We start from the raw sequence: 15,393 nt of genomic DNA on the forward strand, positions 1-15,393 counted from the left end.
TATTCCGGAGCCCTCCACTACGGGACCACTTTCTTCCTTTCTTTTTTCACTCCCTCCTTTATCCCTTTCCTTACGGCGCGGTTCAGGTGTCCAACGATATATGAGACAGATACTGCGCCATTTCCTTTCCCCCAAAAACCAATTATTATTATTATTATTAAACAGAGCTGGAAATGAAACGCGCTGCCCCTTTCGAACTGGAAGCAGCGCCACCTTTCCCGAAGGCAAACGGGAACGACCAGCGAACGTGGTAAACAAATGTGCCCTTGAGGAGACGCGAAACCGCATCGGAGATCCCCGGGGCTGGGTCTGCTTCGCGTGATTACCCGGTCATTAGCAGAGAGCGAATGAGCAAGAGTGGGGAGAGCTGTCGCCGCACCGTTAGCAGGCGCCAGCTGTCTCGACGGCCGCGGGACTGCATCGATGTGTGGGCTATAGCTGGCTTGACGCGGTGCTCGGAAATAAAGCAAGACGAGGGGCAGGCCGGAGGAGGGAAACGGCAACGCGGGCCCTTTTGCTTTCCCTGCGGGGGCTGCCTTTCTAATTACGAGCCACGCGCGTAGGATCGAGTGGGTAAGACCACGTGTGATGGCGGCTGCGTTCGCGTACCTTGTTGTAAGAAATGGTGTCGAAGATCTCGGTGATTTCGTCCGGATGGCTGACGCTCTGAACCACGGGGTGGGAAGTGGTGGTTGAGTCCAGGTCCATCACGGGCTGCAAGTCTTCCGTCAGAAACTGGTTCATCTGCAGAAGCGTCGCAGAGAGAGAGAGAGCCTCTCAGCGAGTCTAGTTTAGAGTCTACGATGGGCGGTTCGTCTACAAAGAACCGCGCACGGCAGTCAGCCTGCAATTCTTGGACTCGAGTGCTGCGCGGGTTGTCCGCATCCCATATGAGCTAGAACAGCTGAGGTTGGTTAGGGGAGACTCGGAGTAGAACATGGGCTTTGTCGAGAACTGTTCTACGGAAGGCTCAATGACTTCTGCTATCCAGCACTTTGTTGAACTACGCTCCTGGTTTTTAGGTGCACGATTTAACGGCGGTACGTTGGGCTTTATTCTCTGCTGATAACCACATAGTTTCACCCAACTCTGTGCTTTTTCAAGTATAAAAACACCTGAATAGAAGGCAGTCTTGTGTACAATAGGATGGCCTGATTTCTTGTGTCGTAAAGTGCATTAATGAGCAGGCTTAAGGCACAGAACGGTGTAAAATACCTCAGTTGATTGAGACTTTCTCTACACATGGTCATGCAAGCGCGCAACGCTCAGTCTGCTCCCAGGGCGTGCGCGCAACCTGCACAGTGCTTCGCACACTCAAAGAGTTGAACAAAGGAACAGGTACAACCCCTCATCGATTTCTCAGAAAAAAAACGCTCTCCTAAATTTAGTACGTCTTATTTACGTCACTCCTGAAAATTATCCACTCCATGATGACGTATTTTTATGGAGCAAGGGCAGCTTTGGCAAAAGAGGGCCTTGTCACAAGGTATTTCCTGTCACACAATGTGGAGTCAGACCTGTTTCCAAGCATTTCACCCTGACTAAGCCGAGCACTAGGCCAGGGGCTATCTTGTACCCATTGCATCACCGGTGGGTATCCCGGCGGCACTGGGGATCGAACCCTGCACCTCTCGCATGCGAGGCGGATGCTCACACCTTTAGGCCACCGCTGCGGTAACTATCCCCCCCCCCCCCCCCCCCCCCCCCCCCCCCCCCCCCAGCGTCTCCTAAGCAAGTGCATACTTTTCGCATGGTGAAGGGCACCTGTGCGGAGAAAACAGGCTCGCTAGTAACATTGCGACCAGTGCGAACTGCGTGAAACGTACTCGAGGAAAACATAAGGCTGCGGGAAGGACGAAGCGGATTCTAATCGCGTGCGACGCTTCGCCAGTTGTCGGAGCAGCTCGGCGCCGCTGCGACCTGCGCGAGGAGCGATTGCGCTGTCGCCCAGCCTCGGCAGCGGCGGCCCCGACATTTGGAGCCGACGAAGGTGGACCTGTCTCACGGCGGAAGTGACCCGCGCAGATGCGGAATGTGTGTGCAAGGTCGACTATTATCGTAACGCCCGTACTCCCCCCAGCCACCCGAAGGCGCCGAGACACCGGCAAGAGGCACGCGGTGTAGCAGAGCTCGGTAACAAGGCGACGCCCAAGAAGAAGCAAAAGCAAAAAAGGAGGTCGTTGTAAAGAAACAAGGAAACGAAGAAGCAGAAACAGCAGTTCCCCGGAAAGAAGCGCCAAGCTTGGGTAAAATGCTACAAAGCAGGAACAGACGGCTACAGAAACCTGGGCGCCCTTGGAGACACCCGAACGGCGGCTCCCGAAGAGAGCGGACAAAAGACCACCAACAGCCCGGCGCCTTTAATTGGCAGCGACATAGGGGAGAGCCGCGCGGTCGGCTACAGACGGCGCTTCAGCTACACGCCCGCAAGCGGTCTCCTTCCCGAATGAACTCCAGATGTCAAACACGGCGCAAGTGTGGGGGTGGGGACGCGACCACCAAACCATGTGCACGTGCGGGTGCGAGAGAAAGAGTGTCTCGTGGACATTGAGGGTGAAAAAGCGTGTGGACGGGGCCAGTGCAAAAAGAAGAGTCGTCGAAAGAAGACGTGTGTAATGCCTCTTGAATATAGCCAATGTTTTTGTTATCGTTAAACAGTTTTGTCCCTGTGTGATTTTTCCGCTGTTATTCGAACCCCAAAAGACTTAAAGTTCAGAGTTGTAGCATTATCGCTAGATTTAAAAGAAGCTACTAGATACACATTACAGTCGTCGCAGTAACTTAGCCGACGGGCCTTAGGTGCGACGCGTTCGAGCCCAGTGAACCAGACGTGAAGCATGAAGGTATTTCGAGCCTTGAGTCACAAAATTCGCACCTTTTACTTCCAAAGGCAACTTTAGGCTTATACATGTCTGCGAAAAGAGCAAGGTACAGGTGTGCTGCGCATTAGACGGTGATATTTTTTTTTTTTTGCTCAAAAAATACCACGGGCTGCATTTTTAATCAAGTTTACACTGTCGTTCGGCACTTCGTACCGGATTTTTTCAATTACTTTCGATAATTAAGCCGCTGTTCGAACCTTTGCTTTCCTTGCTATGAGTGCTACCCCATTTAATTATGTCATCATAATCATAATCAGCCGCTTTACGTGCGCTGCAGGACAGAGGCTTCTCCCGTAAGCCTCTAATTAGCAATTAATTATGTCTCCTAACGTGATTCATTTTACTGTCGCACAGCAAGATAAGAAGACAGGCTATTAATCCTTATAAGCCATCGCGAAGACAAATTAAACTACGCCAGTGCTGAATATCAGTGAATCGTTAATTTAGCACCCTATCAAGCCTGATCACACGATTTATCTGTATGATTGAAAAATCGTCCATGTGCGCGTTCTTTCTTCGTGCGCTTGTCTTTCACGCGCTTTTTCATTCATGAATTATAGGCGACCTGGCCAACTTTCTGCCCTTCTTATCTGTATGAACCCAAACCATCTTCACGAAGAAGCTCTCGCTACGTCAGTGCGATTAGATGGCGGCGGGACTATGTATTAGCCTGGCAGATGGTGGTATACTGTTTTCAAATAGTGTCCCACCGCAGGCATAGCTACAACACAGCCGCGAAACGACCGAACAAAGCACGACGTGAATGTCGTCATGCTTTGAGTTTGCCTCTTGCTGAGTAATGCCCTCGTTAAGCCCCTGTACTTACCATATCCCATTCTGGCTCAACGTGGTCGATGCCCTTATACTCGATGTAGCTCGCAAATCCTTCGTTCAGCCAGAGGTCGTCCCACCACTTCATGGTCACGAGGTTTCCAAACCACTGCAAGTGCGAACACAGCCAAGCGAGGAACATCAAGTGAATAAATCTTTACTGCGCTTTATTCGTTACTTTAATCATGGTTATGACTTAAAAGTATTGCATTTTGCTCTCCAGCGCTACAGACGCGCGTCTTGTCTTCCTATGTAGTTATTTTTGGTGTGAATTCCCTCGGGCGCTGCACAGAGCTGTTACAGGATACTCGCGCACGAGCACTTATCTTTTTATTTATTCTTGTGTGTTTATTTGTGCAATGTGCTTGCGATTATTGCATATATTTATAAACAGTACCCATGCCACTATCCTATATTGCTACCCCTCCTATCATTGCTTCACCTCCATACCTTCTACCATATTTTCGCCGACTGCAAATCAGGTGTTTGAGTAATACATGGATGTTTCCGTGGCCGGTAACATCTTTTTCCTTCTTTTTTGTTTTAATTTATTCCATTCATAAGAAAAAAAAACAGCAACACTAATACTGCAACTGCTCAACGATGCTGTTTAAAGAATATAGAAAAAATATTCGTGGATAAACGTTGCTGCGCCAAGGGCACCAGACACTTGATACATGCATTCAGCCTTTGTCAGAAGTTTGGAGCCCAAGGGGGTTTGCTTCTGGACCACACTGCTTTGCTCGCAATGCATCTTCAGCGTTCCAAATCTCCCGAAGGTTAAGATTTTTGGTCCCGCCCCCTTCAACGAGTAGGACGTCCATGAGTGCTACAGGAGTTCCACAACAGTGCTTATATGCAAACCCCCTGAGCCCTAAACTTTGGACAAAGGCTGTACTAATTGCCTGCACATGAAACCTCTTATGTTTACTCGTTCCTATGCAAACTGTAATGCTACAGAGGGTTTTATTCGAAGAGTTTAACGGTATTTCTTAAGGTATCGTTCCTCTGGATCGCATTAGTTTCTTTTGGCACCATAAGAAAAAAACATACCAAGCTGACGTTCTTACTAACGTTACATGTCGTAACTTCTACAGCCAAAGATTAGGAACAAAACCTGCGCGTATAGCAAGTCGGTTCGTGATTGGCCAGAGCCCTTGCGCTGTTCAATCTCGACAGCCAAGACGGCGGCCTGTTACGAACCCGCCTTTAGTAAAAAATAAAATATTCTACGCGCTGATAAACATGACGATTAATTCTGGCTTATGTTGGGTGCAATAAACACGCCAGTGCGCTTAGGTTATTGCCGTTTCCATTGGAATCTATGAATGCAGAACGAAACTAGGTGACACATGCGACGTACCTGATGAGCCAGCTCGTGTGCTATGACGGCCGCCACTCGCTGCTTATTGCGAGGGCTCGACTTCTTCGTGTCGTACAGCAGGTTCACCTCTCGGTAGGTGATGAGGCCCCAGTGCTCCATCGCTCCGGACACGAAGTCCGGGATAGCGATCATGTCTGCAGGGCGGGGGACACCACTCAGAATGCGATGCCAAAACCGCGTCTTAGATAGCGCCATTTAAGCGCCCAACTTGCAGATGTGTGGAAACAAACAACGTCAACTTCCGATTTTTGTTAGCGGATGGCTAACGGCTATAAGCAAAAAACAAAGCGGGGGGAAGGGGGGGACAAACCCAACCGTTCCGTATAAGGCTGGTGAAGATGCCAGACATGTCACGCGTTTCATTTCAGTAAAAAAAAAAAATCAATTTACTAGTGAATTACAGTTGCCGCTTGCCCAAGTTTTGCATATTTAACATTCAAGCGCCTGTGGAAGCACGGCTTCAGCAACATTTTTGCCTTACAGAGCCTCAAATCAAGCACCCATTAATGCGGCTTCTTGCTTTAAGCACGATTAAAATGGAACTGTGAGTTGTCGGTGATTGCTTGCACCATATGGCAGCGCGGAATGACAAGCAAATAAATTATGAACACCAGCGCTGTGTTGTCGCTTGTGTGTTCATCCTTCGCTCTTCTGCGCTGCCACATGACACATGTACCGCATGACCACAGTGAGGGGACACAATTAAGTGCACGAGAGCTGTGCCACGCGATTTCCATGCATAATCAACGTCTATTTGGTGGTTTTACTTGTTTTAAACAATGATCCCTGAATGATTCCATAGCGCGTACTGCGAGTTTCCTCTCAACCTCAGCTACCACGTCGTCGCAGCAGCCGTTCTTCTTTCTTATAAACAATGGGCTTCTACAAAGGCTATATCACTCCTGGAAGAAAGCTATACACTGATGGTTTTAAGCGTTACGCTCTCCGAAATACTCCGATTTTCAGCTCCTTCTCGGGAGCTAGCATGATATTGCTCTGGCTGACAGAGCTAGACCAGTAGCGAATAGCGAAATGTTCACCATCTCTCACAGCTAACTACCCAGGACTGATGGCAGGGCACCCGTCTGATGGGGATGAGGCGACCGAACGCCACAGGGGTTAAGTGATACGTGGAAAACAGGAATAACAAAGCGTTCCCCGGGATATAACCCGGGGGTATACCTATTACAAGTGGAGTGAGTTCTTCACTTCGTAAAATGAATGGATGACGTCTTTATTCAGGAAAACTTGCAGCATGTGCGACTGCAGCACTGATTCAGATAGATGTAGTGGAAACGCTGTCATTATATATCTGTTTCAGCAGATAACGATCCACCACAGTCCTTCTAAACTGAAGTAAATACGAACGCCAGGGTAGTAGCCTGCGCGGCAGAAAAAGTAAAAAAAAAGAGAAAAACCCACATGCATACTTTTATTTACGGCATGAAATGACACAGAAGTGCATTTAGCGTGGTGCAAGCCACCAGCCGCGGTGGCTCAGTGGTTAGGGCTCTCGGCTACTGATCCGGAGTTCCCGGGTTCGAACCCGACTGCGGCGGCTACGTTTTTACGGAGGAAAAACGCTAAGGCGCCCGTGTGTTGTGCGATTTAAGTGCACGTTAAAGATCCTCGGGTGGTCGAAATTATTCCGGAGCCCTCCACTACGGCACCTCTTTCTTCCTTTCTTCTTTCACTCCCTCCTTTATCCCTTCCCTTACGGCGCGGTTCAGGTGTCCGCCGATATATGAGACAGATACTGCGCCATTTCCTTTCCCCAAAAACCTATTATTATTATTATTATTATTATTATTATTATTATTATTATTATTATTATTATTATTATTATTATTATTATTGTTGTTATTACGGTGCAAGCGAATCTTACGCAACACTGTCGCGACGAAACGCCGGAACTTTCGAAAAAACAAAGCTGCCCAAACGTATACATATATACAAAAATCGCATGAGCGCACATCTCTCCTTATATGGCAATGCAGATGGTGCACAGGTTGCAAAACAAGCCTAAAGAAGTGGCTGTATATCACAATTGGTAATACTAACGCTAATGCTAATCCAGGCTAACGTGCGTATATTTTACACCAGAGCAATGAGCACGAGGACTAGCCCCGTAGCAAGCAATACTATTCACGCAACATGAAGACAAATAAGTTACAGTGGAGTTCCGGCGCATTCCGCCACCAAGGCCACCAAGGTCCCCGTAATGTGCCGAAGGACGCAGCGTCTATGCCCACGTTGGCACGGTGCCATTAAAGCAGAGAACGATACTCAGCAGGAATCAGAGTGAAGACGACGCCCAGCCATGATTTCAAACCGACGGGCGTATAGCTAAAACTACACATCCTGCTATGGAACCATCCATTAATATCGGCGAAAATGCACAAAGCGCCTTGGTTGGGGTGCTAGAGGCTGGGCGGCGCTGACTAAAAGCCGTGGTCGTTATAGCAACCGTGCAAATAGTTTCAGTGTGTTCAACTTCAGAAAAGCAGGATATTAAGGCGAAAGACTTTCTTGGCTCATGAGTGGCATGGACGGAAGTTGTAGACAGAGGCTGTCCGCAAAAGTGTTCGCACGAACTGCCAACCACGTTGTATGGTGATTAAAACAATAAGAAAAGAAATTTGGGTTCTAGGTGGGAATCGAGCCCGGGCCGCCGGCGTGCGAGACGGGACGCTTCCACTACGCCAGACAATTAGACGTTTGAAGCTGAATAAAGCTGAATAAAGGCGCGTCTAGTGAATGCACAGTTCTTAATATCGTCGAGATATGTACTGAGGCCTACATGAGTTATTATGAGCATGTTAATTACATATGTCGCAATCAAGCGACTATCAAATTTCCTCCGTCGCCGGTAAATTTCCTCCGTGCTTGGTGTGCTGTCGTAGCGCTATCATGCGGCACCCATTGAAAACCCCCCTCGCAATGTACGGCGCTGGTCCAGCAGATGGCGCAGGTGGCGGACCGCGCATAAAGCCCCTCAATAGACTTAGTCTATAGACTTAGACTCAATAGACAGTCTATTGAGGGGCTTTAACCGCGCATAAAGTCACTAGTGACTTTAACCGCGCACAGCTTTCGCATTTCTGCAAGTAAGGAGACTTAATTAAGTGCACCTGATAATTTTTAACAGCTTGAAGTGCTAGTTTGCTGATGTTTCAGAAATCTATTACTGCTAGCCTTTATTTTCTTTTCTTCCAAAATTCAGCAGATTCCATCTGGCGGGAAGCCCATAGTAGGAATACAAACATGATCGTTTTGTGCCAAAAATTAACCAGAGAGGAGGGCAAGGTGTGACCTGTATCACAATATCTCGTCACTCGCTCGACATATTTACTGCTTTGTACGGCATATATCACTCAGCGAATACTGGTAAGTTGCGCAGAACGAACAGCGCACGTAGGTGCGAGCTGAGCAGCACTAATTATACCCCTTTGTCTTCAACTCTGCGTTCCAGCTCCTCTACAGCCTCTGCATACGCTTACAGCAAAAATTTTGCGTTATACAGACGGACTGGACAAAAGAAAAAACTTCGTCGTGCAGGAAAAGGTCACCCAGGCAAAATAGCGTGTCCATTGTTCTACCTCAGCCCAGCAGGAGGTCGTTAAATCAGTTACATGTATGTGACTTCCTGCGACAGTGAATCAGCATAAACAGCTACACAGAATAAGAACAAAGGCTGCCACCTTGCCTGGTCGACCTGACTGCATGACACGCGTACTCGGCACAACGTTGTGCTTTTTTTTTTGGCGCGTGCAGATGCCCCGAGTAACTGCCGCAAGCGCCTAATATCAGCACATCTGAGGAATAAAGCCAACAAAGAGCTATAGGTAATCTATCGGCTACGGTTGCTGTAACCGCAAGCACACCTTATGCCATTCACGTCAAAAGTGCAAGCGGGTCTCGGACATGTTGCCAAACGCATGAGGCTGAACCTGCACGCTCACGAACTAGGGCTGAACTACCGACACGCCCCAAGTAGGATTGCCGCTTGCCGCAAGTGTGGCGCAATCACCTCTCCGGCCAAAAGCCCAGAGAACGGCCTGCCTCCTCACGCTATTAATCGGCCTAGAGGTCGCCCGGTTTTCTTTCTGATCACCTCTGCGCTTTACGCCTGCAATGCATTGCTACAACTTGTGAACTGCGAAAAAGTAGCGCCCCCGAGGGCAACTGTACCGGTTCGCGCTTCCGAAGCTCTCTTTCCTCTTTGTGGCCGCAATGCAATGGGTTAGTTTTTTTTTTTTTCAGAGATTAAAGAGTTCAACGAAGGAACCAAAGGCCGCGGGAACTGCACAGTCCTCAGGCTTATCACGAAGGCGCGCGGCCAACGCATTACTCAAATACAGGTATAACAACCGCAGGATTGGTTGAATCCACTACAGCACTCGCTGTGTGAAGTCGAAAGATGGACGAAAACTCGTCTGGTCGGGGACAATCGTAGTAAACGCTGAAAAAGCAGACGCCGATCATTTTCGCGTTTATTAATAAGTACTGGCTGTATAGTACGTGATTTTAGCACGGCAAGAAAGGTTGAGTATATGCGTGACTCACCTTGCTTCGGCAGAGGATACTTGAGTCCGAAGTATTTCTCGTAGAAGCTGAGTATCCTCGAGCCGATGTCGAGCGCATAGTGAGTTTTGTTGAGCTGGTTTGGCGCAGCGTACACGGAGAACTGCAAAGCAAGTGGGAGAAGCATGAGCACACAGTCGGTGAGTGTCCAACACGGGGGATTTGTCTGGGCTTTATTTCGAATTACTCGTTGCCCTCACAGAGCAGAGAGCAAGGATGAACGCTAAGTGCACTTTGTCCATAACGGGGGAAAAAGTTGTCGACACTGGGCGTACAGCTTAGAGCGGATCATTTTCTTTATTTATTACGTTGCAAACTGCTGGTATGCTTTACAGATTTACAGCGCAAACAATTTTTTCAAGAAAGTGCTCCTCAAGTGATTCTCCATTAAGATAATCGATGCCACAAATAGCCGTCGCGGTGGCTCAGTCGGTGGCCCTTGGCTACTGACTCCAAAGGCGCGGTCTCGATCCCAAGGGATCGAATTTCGAGGGAGGCGAAATGTTAGAGGCCCGGGTACTGTGCGATGTCAGTGCACGTTAAAGAACCCCAGGTGGTCGAAACTTCCGGAGCCCTTCACTACGGCGTCCCTCATAGCCTGAGTCGCTTTGGGACGTTATAAACCCCCATAAGCATAAGATGCGACAAATAATCAGCTTCTGTGACGAAAATCGCGTGCCAGGAGCAGCAAGATATCCCGATCCCGCTGGCTGTAAAACGATTACCTTTATGGGTACCTTTCGCAATAAATATTCATGCACTGTGCTCTGCAGTGATCTCACTCAGCGATTTGCGGTGCACTTGGGTAGACAGAACGAATTAAAGCGAATCAGCATGCAGTTGCGAGCGCGTAAAATGCGCAAGCGTTGCTCGTTAACTCGTCTCCTTGTCTCCAACGTGGAACCTGCACAGTTCCCGCAAAGGCAACTACAGGCTCTGCTGCACCGTCAGGCAGCGTTGGGCGCTGCAGAAGTTGAGACAGAACGCAGAGTGAGCACTCAGAGACCACAGAAAAACGCGCACGCTGACAAAGTAAAAGTTTGCAAATGCATATTTCGCTGGTGCTGACGACGCACCATTTAACGCACACGGTCCCCCTCCGCCCACGCGACAAGTCCAGGCACTGTCTGCGCTATGTGCTCGGCGCAAATACTAATCCTGTCCCTTTATATATTTTTTTCGTCCCTTGCGAAGCTTAGATTATATAGGGTCTACGTTCTGCTTCGTATGGAACCTTGTATGGGCAGGTCGGTTCCACGCGAATGCTTGAACGTTTCCTTTCCGAACAACGGTTTACTCAGCGAAACATCGTAAAATGCTGTGCCGATTGCACTCTTGTATAGATACAACGCCAGGTGTTCTGTGGGTGAAATAATTACAGCCGATTTATCTTACCTGGCCAAACGCGAAGTATGTGCACGTCTCGTTTTATTTCGCTTTCGTTTCTCGGTTAGGGTTTCAAGGTGAGTATCAAAATTCTTCAGGCAAAGATCTGAGAAATCGGTGATTGGAGGCCTTAGCGGTAGCGGACTATAGAGTTCTTATACCCCTGTCACACGGGACTTCTTCTCGGCCTTTGCCGTAAAGTTGTCTTATTGCACTAAAGGAGGAAAACCGAAAAGGAGCAGCGACGCTGCTACACGGCAAATCCAAAGGAGCTAGAACGCGGCCTCCGTGAATGCCAAAAGTCACCGCTGTGTGTGCAGCGGCGCTAGTAACATTATGAAATTAAAGCAGACGGTAGCACTTCAGCTAAGAGTGCATTCGTTTATGTTGGAAAAAGTAGCTATCACGATAATAAACGAGCGTTCTGACGGTGAGAAACGGGTATTTTGAAACAAAGTTTCTTTTTTTTTTTTCATCGTTCTCGGTCCGACCACGGTAGGCGCACTTTTCCGTTCGGCTCCTCGTTGTGTTCGAGAAGCGTGCTTTGTTGCTTGTGTCTTTTTGCACACAAGAAAACTCAAAACACGCACTCAACAAAGAGCAAACGAAGAAAAAACAGCAAAGCGAGATGCGCAAGCACGTGTGTGTCGATGCGGCTGCTGAAAAGCGTTCAAGTCCTTTCTTAGCAGTGTGGATGTCTTTAGTCATAGCCTCCTCTACGGTTAAGTGCACTGTAACGCAAAATTAACCATTGAATAAGATAAATTAGATATTTTTTACGGTTTCAAAACTAAAAATTGCGTCAATTTTTTATTCTTTGAGCTCGCTAGCTGGCGCTGCCGTCTGGGTTGCTCCTTTAAGCAACTTTAAGGCCGCTGACGGCCGCCTTTATTGCTACGGAACTTTATCGCAAAGGTCTCGACGCTTTGCCGTGTAGATGCGCGTCACGCGCCTTTGGGGCAAAGGACCTTAATTTCTAAGGCCTTGCAAGTGCCCGTGTGACAGGGGTATTAGACCGCTTAACGTGCACCTTAAGCGGGCACTGCGATAGCGGTGGGTTCTGGACCCACATTCCGCACGGAGGGAAGTTGACGAAGATTGCACAGCGCGAGAGCGTGGTTTGGAGCCACCATAGTTGGGTACAGCCACAAGCCTGTTTTTACTGCCGTGCAAAATTTTTTAATGGAATCAAGACGGCTACCTTGTTAATTTTTTTTTTAATTTTTTCAAAATTATTTTTATTACAATTATCATTGTCATTTAACTACTCGGCTATAAACATCAGTCTCGATCTCCTGCGTGCGTTCTGTTCTGCATTTCCCGTTTCATTTTGTTGTTCCTTTTTGTTTACTTCTTCCATCCTTACCATTCATTTTAATTTCGTCCAGGAATTATTTACCTCAAAAACTCTCTGTGCCCCTCAATTCTTGGCCAATACCCCTATGTGGGCATGTGCCATAGTATGTGGACAACAACAACAACAACAACGAGAGCGTGGTAGTTAAACAGGTGGCATGGTCGGTTGCGGCGATATAGCATAATGCTCTCGTGCAGTGGCCAACGAAGCTTATCTGTTTTCTCCGCCGCGGGCTCGAAAGCCAAGCGCGACGCAGTCACGGCCACATTTATTTTATCAGCGCGCCAGCACTTCTATAGCCGGACTCCCCGGTTTTCAGCGGTGTTTATGAGTGTGAAGCTTGGTCACGTGGAACCGAGGAAGAACGCCAGCACCGCCAACAAGTAAATAGAGAACGGCAGTGTGTGAGACGCGCTGCAGAGACCGACGAAGAACGCCAGCAGTGGACACCTCAATCGCGCTGTGAGTAGATGGTGCCGTCCACCTGCAAATTGAGGCAGTTATGCGTCCTTCCTTTTCTATCAACCAGCAGAAGGTTTAGGCTCCACCCGCCGCGGTGGCTCAGTGGTTAGGGCGCTCGGCTACTGATCCGGAGTTCCCGTGTTCGAACCCGACCGCGGCGGCTGCGTTTTTATGGAGGCAAAACGCTAAGGCGCCCGTGTGCTGTGCGATGCCAGTGCACGTTAAAGATCCCCAGGTGGTCGAAATTATTCCGGAGCCCTCCACTACGGCGCCTCTTTTTTCTTTCACTCCCTCCTTTATTCCTTCCCTTACGGCGCGGTTCAGGTATCCAACGATATATGAGACAGACACTGCGCCATTTCCTTCCCCAAAAACCAATTATTATTATTATTATTATTATTATTATTATTAGGCTCCATTGTTTTTGAGGAAAAGAAAGGCGCATAACTGGCTCTCTGGATCAGTGGATACCTCAATCAGGCATTGAGGTATTTCTGCAGGTCCAGCTAGCTTCGGACACTTAAACAAAGGATTTTTCTGAGGCTGGAAGCCTTAGTGCTAGCGCGCTAAAAACGTTCATGGACCTCGTTCATGGACCTCAACTGAGGCTATTACTTGCGTCTGCGACCACTGTAGTGCACACCCGAATTTCATGCTGCATGACCGGGGTAAGGGGAAGTTCAGTTTCTTCGAGTCATCTGTGCTTGTTCAAGAAGATTCCTAGCGCACTGGTTAGGCGACAATAAAGCCAAGATGATTTCACCCAATGTTTGATGTCCATTCTTGTTCATCCGTTGTGTTTTTTTTTCAACGTAAACGAAGTTCTTACCCGAATGGTACACGTTCCTCTTTTTTCGGAGAGGCAAGCGGCGGCGATGTGGGAATGGATGCTGAAAACAATACTCGCTCGAGCTTGCAGTAAGCATAGTACGTACTCTACTGAGTACTGACTATACGTGCTCTCCCTCACGGTTAATGATTTTCCGGACAAACACCGCCTGGCTTCCGACCTCGTAGTTGCGTTTTAGATGGTCACTTACCGGTATATTGTCCACCGAGGCCACTGTCTGCATCCTTTCAAAATCGCATACGATGAAGCAGACCAAGTAGGTCACCATTGGCACGGATTCCTCAAACTTGGTCACCATTTTTCCGTCTTCACGCATTACAGGGTATCCCTGCACAACGAAAAAAGAAAGTGAACAAAGAGGAGAAAACCCTACTTTCCGAACAACTCAACAAGAGCAGTTTCCCTAATATATGACTTAATATATCGAGCATTATTCTCTGTTACTTAGCCAACAAAGCAGCCAAAATATATACTGAGGCGACGGGCAGGTCATTTCCCACGCTCTGTATGAGATCCCGAGTGGACTGCTGACTAATAAAAGCGCGAAAGCTCAGTTAAGTAAGTAAGTCATAGGTTTCGAGCAAACGTGCGTGCTTGGGACCAAATCCGTTCGCTGTGGAAAGCGAATGACATTCAAATAATGAGCGTGTGGCATCACAACGCCCTGTCTTCTCCAATTCAGACGCACTGACAAAGGCGCCGATTTCAAACAGGGTATGTAGCAGCCAGTATGGCAAAAAAATGAAAACAGCTCATACGGTCTGCGTACTCAAAGCTCCTCGATCGCCTTTCATCGTTCCTTTAATTTGCGTGTGGAGCGCCTTGCCTAGAACAAGCCGCCGAATAGTCAGCGCCTGATTGACGGAGGCGTGGAAGCCATGCGTTTTATGGCAGTACGAGAAATTCCTAAAAGCTTCCATTTCCGGCCATGAACATTCATTAAATAAAGTTGCGCACATTACGTATACCATATCACTTAGAGGTTGACATCAGTACATTCAAGAAAAGCTCCTATAGGAGCTGCTCCGGCCAGGTCATCGAACCTGGCGAGCTTTCTACGCATTTCCTTCTATGCTGAGCGCATGACAGTATCTTTCGTGAGCAAGGTAATGTTTACAAATCTGGACTCCATCTTGAAGACCACTGGCAATTGACAAAAGCACACTTTAACTTGGCGGTACATATCCAAAGAAATGGTAACTGTACTTCAACAATCAAACACCCTCCGCCCCTTCTTTGGCAGGCCCAGGTAAGAGGTAGGCATCGGAGTTGTTTGATGCTGTAAAATCGGTTAGACAGACTAAGAAACTGTTTGCAAATTTCGCCGCGCCACTGGCGCCACCTATGGCCATGTAAGCGTGACCACATGACCGGACATTTGCTATTCAGGTTAGTGCTGTATCTACATGAAAATGGAAGCTGGAACTACATGCCCCGGGTTCGAACCCGACCGCGGCGGCTGCGTTTTTTGGAGGAAAAACGCTAAGGCGCCCGTGTCCTGTGCGATGTCAGTGCACGTTAAAGATCCCCAGGTGGTCGAAATTATTCCGGAGCCCTCCACTACGGCACCTCCTTCTTCCCTCCTTCTTTCATTCCCTCCTTTATCCCTTCCCTTACGGCGTGGTTCAGGTGTCCAACGATATATGAGACAGATACT

At 48.3% G+C, this 15,393-nt stretch overlaps 1 protein-coding gene across 1 annotated transcript in view; it reads right to left on the bottom strand.

Annotated features, from left to right (window-relative positions):
• Positions 1-15,393, bottom strand: part of LOC144115007 (uncharacterized) — a 190,321-nt gene that overhangs the window by 77,697 nt on the left and 97,231 nt on the right. The window contains exons 3-7 of the mRNA XM_077649119.1: positions 13,927-14,064; positions 9,664-9,784; positions 5,077-5,231; positions 3,709-3,822; positions 610-744 (exon numbers count right to left, since the gene is read on the bottom strand). Coding sequence (XP_077505245.1) covers positions 610-744; positions 3,709-3,822; positions 5,077-5,231; positions 9,664-9,784; positions 13,927-14,064 — 663 coding nt within the window. The remainder of the gene's footprint in view (positions 1-609; positions 745-3,708; positions 3,823-5,076; positions 5,232-9,663; positions 9,785-13,926; positions 14,065-15,393) is intronic.

The sequence above is a fragment of the Amblyomma americanum genome, chromosome 1, assembly GCF_052857255.1.
Source record: "Amblyomma americanum isolate KBUSLIRL-KWMA chromosome 1, ASM5285725v1, whole genome shotgun sequence".
NCBI lineage: Eukaryota > Metazoa > Arthropoda > Arachnida > Ixodida > Ixodidae > Amblyomma > Amblyomma americanum.